Source organism: Balaenoptera musculus, chromosome X (genome assembly GCF_009873245.2).
Source record: "Balaenoptera musculus isolate JJ_BM4_2016_0621 chromosome X, mBalMus1.pri.v3, whole genome shotgun sequence".
Taxonomy (NCBI): Eukaryota; Metazoa; Chordata; class Mammalia; order Artiodactyla; family Balaenopteridae; genus Balaenoptera; species Balaenoptera musculus.
In genome coordinates this window covers 105,898,689-105,905,740 of record NC_045806.1, presented here as the reverse complement: position 1 = coordinate 105,905,740, position 7,052 = coordinate 105,898,689, and the positions used below count along the sequence as shown (strand labels likewise).

At 50.2% G+C, this 7,052-nt stretch overlaps 1 protein-coding gene across 1 annotated transcript; it reads left to right on the top strand.

The window, feature by feature from the left end:
* Positions 1-5,313: 5,313 nt before the first annotated feature.
* On the top strand, positions 5,314-6,702 carry LOC118889159 (DDB1- and CUL4-associated factor 12-like protein 2). The gene has a single exon (XM_036840889.1). It carries the CDS (start codon positions 5,314-5,316, stop codon positions 6,700-6,702), a length of 1,389 nt encoding a protein of 462 aa, XP_036696784.1.
* Positions 6,703-7,052: the final 350 nt, after the last annotated feature.

Sequence of the window (7,052 nt, the reverse complement as noted above, 5' to 3'; positions counted from 1 at the left end):
AAATAGGAACACATTTATTTACTTATTTCCAATTTTTAGGCCTTTTATTTCTTTATCTATCCTTATTAAACTGGGTAGAAATTCTAATACTACACTGGATTAAAGTGGTGAAACCAGAAACCCTTGCCTTGTTCCTTTTCTTAGAGGTAAAGCATCTAGTTTTTCACCTTTAAATAGGATGTTTGCTGTAGGCTTTTATAAATGTTCTTTACCAAGTTGAGGAAGTTCTCCTCTATTCTGAGTTTTCTGAGAGTTTTTATGATGAATGGGGGTTGGATTTTGTCAACTGCTTTTTCTGTCAGTTGATATGATTATATGATTTTTTTCATTATACTTTTGACATGTTGATTTACACTAATTTTCAAATGTTGAACCAGCCTTGCACACCTGGAATAAATCCAACTTGATCATGCAGTCTCTCTTGTTTGGCACTTACAAATTTAGGATTGTAATGCCTTCTTTGCGGATTGATCCTTCTAGCTTTATGTAATGGCTCTCTTTGTCTTTAGTAATTTTCTTCACTCTGAAGTTCACTTCTTCTGATATTAATATGGCTTCTCCTATTTTTTTATGATTAATGTTTGCACCATTTTTCTATCCTTTTTCTATCCTTTTACTTTCAATCTGTCGATGTCATATTTGAAGGGAGTTACTTGTAGAAAACATATTTTCGCATCATGTTTTCTTTTTAATCCACTCTGCCAATCTTTGTCTTTTGATTAACGTATTTAGAACATTTATATTCAAGGTAATTATTGATATGTTTGGGATTAAGTCTGCCACTTATCTGTTTTCTGTTGTTTCCTCTTTTTCTTGTTCCTCTGTTTCTCCTTGCCCACCTTCCCATGGGTTATTTGAACTTTTTTCTTTTTTTCTTTTTGTAGGATTCCATCTTCATTTATTTATATTACTTTTGAATATATCAGTTTGTAAAGTTTCTTAGAAGTTACTCTAGGTATTACAATTTGCATATGTCATTTATCATAGTATACTGTTATCAATGTCTTACTACCTTGAGTGAAGTATAAAACACCTCACTTCCTTTAAGTTCCCTTTACCTTAGCTACTTTTAAATATCATTGTCTTAAGTATTCCCCCTACATACATTGAATTCCACATCAGATAGTGTAATTTTTGCTTCAAACATCAAATTTTATTTAAGAAACTCCTGGGAATTGGGGTAGTCTATTATATATTATCATATTTGTAGTCATTTTGATTTTCTTTCTAAAATTCCAGGTCTTCTTTTATGATTACCAATCTGCCTAGAAAACGTTCTTTAGCCATCCTTCAAGGGTAGGTTTTCTCTACCAACAAATTCTCTTAGTTTTCCTTCATCTGAGAATATCTTTATTTCCCCTTCAGTCCTGAGTTGTTTTTGTTTTGTTTTGTTTTTTTTACTGGCTATAGAATTTTCAGTCAACATATTTTTTCTTTCATCACTTCCTCTGGCCTCATTTCAGATAAGAAGTCCGCTGTCATTCAATTTGGTTTTCCCCTCCAAGTAAGGTGTCACTTCTCTCTGCTTGCTTTGAAAATTTTTTCTTTGTTTTCCGTTTTCATAAGTTTAACTGTAATGTGCCTTGGTGTGGATTTATTTGGACTTAGGCTATTTGGGTTCACAGTTTCTGGAATCTATAGATGTACATCTTTCACTATCTCTTGGGGAACAGAACTGCCCTGCTTCCCAGTCCCTTGCTCTTTGCTGCTGGGTGGGTGTGGAGGGTCAGCTCCCTGCTGATACCGGGGGTGAGGGGAGTGCTCAGCCTCCCTGATGCTGGGAGATGGAAGCTCAGCTCCTCACTGAGCCCTGCTGACACCGGTGAAGTGGAGGGGGGTGGGAGAAGCAGAGTGGTGATTAGCTTCTCATCGAATCATCTCATTAAGTCTCCGAGTTCCTGGGTGCGTGTGGAGGCACAGCTCATCCCGGGACCGCGCTGACACTACCCCTGCAGGGGAATCAAGGTACAGCACCTGCTTCTGCCATACTGAGAATGGAAGATCAGCTTCCCACTTGGCCGCACTGAAGCAGTGGGGGTGGGGAGAGGTGGGGTGTTTGGCTGAAATAGGGTGAGTATTGAGAAAAAGGTTTTCTGTTGTTTGGCCTCCCTTCTCCAGATCCTTTGCCTAGAGGGGACAGGCTTTTCTTGGAGCTCTTATTTTCTGAGCCTATTGAAGGTTCCTGGTTGGAGCTTCTGCGGTTCCTTTTCTGGAATATATGGGACACAATAAGGAAACTCAGGGAACTCACCACCCTGTCTTTCCTCAAATTCTGAGATCCTTAGTCCTTCCAACTTCTTTCCATCTTTCAGAGACTTCCTTTACTTGTTTCCTGTGCTATGTTCGAGAGCTTTTTAGTTCTAAGAGCTGAGGGCCTGGAAGGAATAGGGGTGTTCTCTCTTTGCCAGAACTGAAAGTCTTCCTTCCTGTATCTCCATGATGTTTTGCACAGTTACAATACTCATCCGCCACTACTGCAGACATAAGGGCATTGCGTTATGACTTGGGGTGCTGGTAAGTGATTAAGGGATTACCACTCTACTGTCTGTGGTACCACTTTCCCCAGAGCATACAAAGCCCTCTCCTTGTTCTTGTGAGGTATGGGTAATGAGTATTATCTTCTCACATGAAACGTAGGAGGAAGATATAGCACGTGTCCTTGTTTTTCTAAACCAAAATGCATTTGAATCCAAACTGCACACACCTGGCTGGTAGAGTCCAACATCAGTAATTTCAAGGATTCTTTCCCCTTTCCATGAGATAGTATTAGATTTCAATGCATACTTGGTCCCAGGAAAAAAGAGATGGATGTAGTCTTTAGCTTTTGTTTGCTATGGATACCCCCGTTGTTCATTCTACGACAGGATGACATCAGGATGACCTACACTGGTCCTTGTTAATCTGTCTGGCTGTTGTGTCAGAAGAGCTACAGAACTGCCCCTTTCAGCAAGCCTTGCCACTGATCATAGGCTGAATCCTAGAATCTTTCACAGCTGCTCTTAGCATCTTTACCCATGGCGTCCAACTTCACAGATGTCCACAGCCATGTCCCACCATTTTTGGTGATGCAAAGAAATGAGGCTTAAATCTCTATCACTAGCAGAACCTTTCACTCAATCCCTGACATATCCCTAATCTCTGAGAAGTGGATAAGAGCATGGAATATGGATTCAGACTACTTGGGTTCAAATCCTGCATCCATCACTTACTACTTCATTGACTTTAGACAAAATTATAACTCTCCAAGCCTTGTTTTCCCTCATCTACAAAATAGTAGCTACCCTATTATAACAGTGGATTAAACAAGATAATATTTTTAAAATTGCTGAAACGATGCTTGCTAGTATAATAATATAGTAAAGGTGTAAGCTTACATAGTAAAAGTTCTATATACTTACTAGGTACAATTTCTCTGCCTAGGCCATGCTGCTTTGGCATCGAGCTGACCATAGCCTCTTTAATTGCTAAGGTTTTCAGAATATTCACCTGGATAGGGGTCCATTTTCAGGGTAACCCTGAAGTACACCGAAGATGTTACTCGCCTACCTGCAACACACCCTGCCCTGAGCTGGGTGAGAAGAGCCTAGACCAGTGCTTCTCAAAGAGTGGTCCCCAACCATCTGCATCAACTCTTTAGGGATACAGCCAAGGTACATGTATATTTATTAAGCTGCCCCTGTCATTTTAATATACGCTAAAGTTTGCGAACCACTTGTCTACACTCTCTGTGCCATTTCACACATGGTTGCCTCTTTCTGAAATGTCCATGCCCCCCACCCCAACTTGTGGGAGCAAAATGCAGCTGTCTCCATGAAGCCGTCCCTAATTTCATTTTCATCACCACCAGCCCATGTAACCGTCTTCTGTTGCTATGAGATGAATGATATGGGAAGAATCAGAACTGGGCTGCAGGGGAGTGTTGGGGAACACTGGAATGCAGCACCGGGACTAGAGTGGTGGAAATGACCCATGGTTTGTACTTGGAATTTGTGCAATTTGAGGTGACATTGCAAAAAGGGTGAGGGAAGCAGGAAGAAAAATCAGCAAATAGGGCAGGGGAAGGGAGGAGGAAGCAGCAACAAAGCAGCTCCCATGGGCTCCCCTGATTGGTCAGAAAAGTAAATGCATTTTCCCATGCATCCACCCACCAAGCATCATGTATATTTCTGTTAGGAGGAGGGCTGTGTGTGCAGAACGGGCATCAACCACCAACCCCGGAGCGCCACATTATCACTGTGTAACTGAGCATGCCTGGCTACGAGCCTGCCACTGGACTGGCTGCCCTGACACGGCAGAGCGAAGTATGAAACACCCACTTCCGGAGACTAAGCCCTCCCTCTGAACGCTTATACTTGTTTATCATTTGTCCTTGTGGTTGCCTCCTTCTGAAAGGTTCTTTATCTCCATGTCCGCTTGCGAAAGTCTTGCCCATCCCTCAGGACCTCTCCCTAAAGCCCCGGGGGACTATGCCCAAGCACCTGAGACTCTGGTACTGAGAGCTGAGGACAGCACCCAGGAGCAGAGAGGAAGCTGCCCGTCCCCCTGACTCTTCCTCTCCACCTTCTTAGGGCTCTGAGTTACAGTGGAAGCGAACACCTCCAAGGAACACCCCTTCTCCCATGTCAGCTCAGCCTGCCATGTTCTCAAGGCAGAACCTGATCAAGGTGTCCCAGACATCTCCCTGACCAGAGTGTGGGGCCCCGGGGATCTGCATTCGGAAGGCATCCTTCAGGCCACTGCGGTGCAGGAGCTCCGAGACCTCAATTTGAGGAGAAAAAATATATGTGCGTCTATTTGGTTGAAACTGTTTAGGTTCCAGGAGAGGGGCTGCCCGGCTGCTGTCCTAAGAGTGGCAAAATATCCCGAGTCATTTAGTGGGGATCTAGGTCAGGAGCACATGGCCAGCTCGGGGTCCTGGAGCGGGGCCCCCAGCACATCCCAGGCCCAACAAATCCATCCCCGCTGCCGGCGTGTCCTCCCTCCCACCAGCTCCCGCCCGCCCCTCCCGCCGCCTCCGCCCCCTCCGCCCCCTCACACTCGCCCCCCGCGTCGTCTTTGTCCCACACCGACTTCGCTCCCGCCGCGCTGCCGGCCGCCCTTCCCGCCCTCGCCTTGATCCGCGCCGCCGCCGCCGCCCTCGCCGCCACGCGCCGCCTGCGCTCCGCTCCCCCGGCCACCTCTCCTCGCCCGGCCCGGCCGCCCTCGCCTCCGTCGCCGCCGCGCCCCGGACTCTGTTGGCTCCGCGCCCCGCGGCCGCCCCGGACCCCGGCCGACGCCGCCGTCCCCGCCGCCGCCACTCGCCCGCCGCCCACCATGGCCCCGCGGCAAACAGGTAGCAGGAAGCGGAAAGCGCCGGCGCTCGACGCGGCCGCCGCGGGCTCGTCGTCGCTGGGCTCGGCGGCGGACAGGGAGGGGCCGCTGCCTCCCAAGAAGCCCAAGCGGCCGGCGGCGCGGCACTCGCTGCTGCACTACCTGAAGGGCCGCGAGGTGGGCGCGCGGGGCCGCGCCGGGCTCCCGGGCTTCGAGGGCGAGCTGCGCGGCTACGCGGTGCAGAAGCTGCCCGAGCTGCTGAGGGAGCGCGAGCTGGCGCTGGGCACGCTCAACAAGGTGTTCGCGTCGCAGTGGCTGAACGCCAGGCAGGTGGTGTGCGGCACCAAGTGCAACACGCTCTTCGTGGTGGACGTGCAATCGGGCCAGATCACGCGCATCCCCCTGATGCGGGACCGCGGGCCCGGCTCGGCCCGCGCCCAGCCGAACTGCGGCATCCACGCCATCCAGCTGAATCCCTCCAAGACGCTTCTGGCCACCGGGGGCGAGAACCCCAACAGCCTGGCCGTCTACCAGCTGCCCACGCTGGACCCCGTGTGCCTGGGCGACCGCCACGGCCACAAGGACTGGATCTTCGCCATCGCCTGGATGAGCGACACGGTGGCCGTGAGCGGCTCCCGCGACGGCACCGTGGCGCTCTGGAGGACGGACCCCGACATGTCCCACGGCAGCATCGCCTGGCACAACGACGCGGGCCTCCCCGTGTACGCCCACATCCGTCCCAGTGACGTGGAGACCATCCCCAGGGCCAGCACCAACCCCAGTAACCGCAAGGTGCGGGCCCTGGCCTTCAGCGGCAGGAACCAGGAGCTGGGAGCCGTGTCCCTGGACGGCTACTTTCACCTGTGGAAAGCCGGGAGCAACCTGTCCAGGCTGCTGTCCATCAGGCTGCCCTGCTGCCGAGAGAACGTGTGCCTGACCTACTGCGATGAGTTGGCCCTGTACGCGGTGGGCTCCCAGTCCCACGTCTCCTTCCTGGATCTGCGCCAGGGTCACCAGAACATCCAGCCCCTGTGCTCCCGAGAGGGCGGCACGGGTGTGCGCTCCCTGAGCTTCTACCAGCACATCGTCACCGTGGGCACGGGCCACGGCTCCCTGCTCTTCTATGACATCCGCGCGCAGAAGTTCCTGGAGGAGAGGGCCTCGGCCAGCCCGCACTTCTCTCCGGGGCCCGCGAGGAGGAAGCTCAAGCTCACCTGTGGCAGAGGCTGGCTCAACCACGATGACCTGTGGGTGAACTACTTCGGTGGCATCGGTGAGTTCCCCAACGCGCTCTACACCCACTGCTACAACTGGCCCGAGATGAAGCTCTTCGCCGCTGGGGGGCCTCTCCCTTCCGGCCTCCACGGGAACTATGCAGGCCTCTGGAGCTAAGGCTGGCCTCCGTGTCGTCAAAGTGCCCAGATACACCTTCCAGTGCCCTCTCGCTTTCCTCCTTCACTCTGTGTTTGTGCTTTTACTCTGTGTGGCTTTTATCTTCCAGGTGGAAAGGGTCCAACTTACCTCTGCTCAGTGTGTTACGCAAAGAGAGAAAGAAAGAGAGAGGGCGGGCTAGAGAGTGAGGTGTCCTTCAGGCAGTCAAAACTTTGCTTTAATACTTTTCTACACCTGTCCAACACTATTGTTTTGAATTATACAAAAATTTTTGACTAATTCTTAGATCTGTTCATTCTTTGAGTCATTTACATATTCTCTCTCTTGAAGGCCAGGCAGTCATGGTTTTG

Excerpts from the sequence above, each read along its gene's own strand:
- LOC118889159 (XM_036840889.1), top strand. The coding sequence starts at position 5,314 with ATGGCCCCGCGGCAAACAGGTAGCAGGAAGCGGAAAGCGCCGGCGCTC.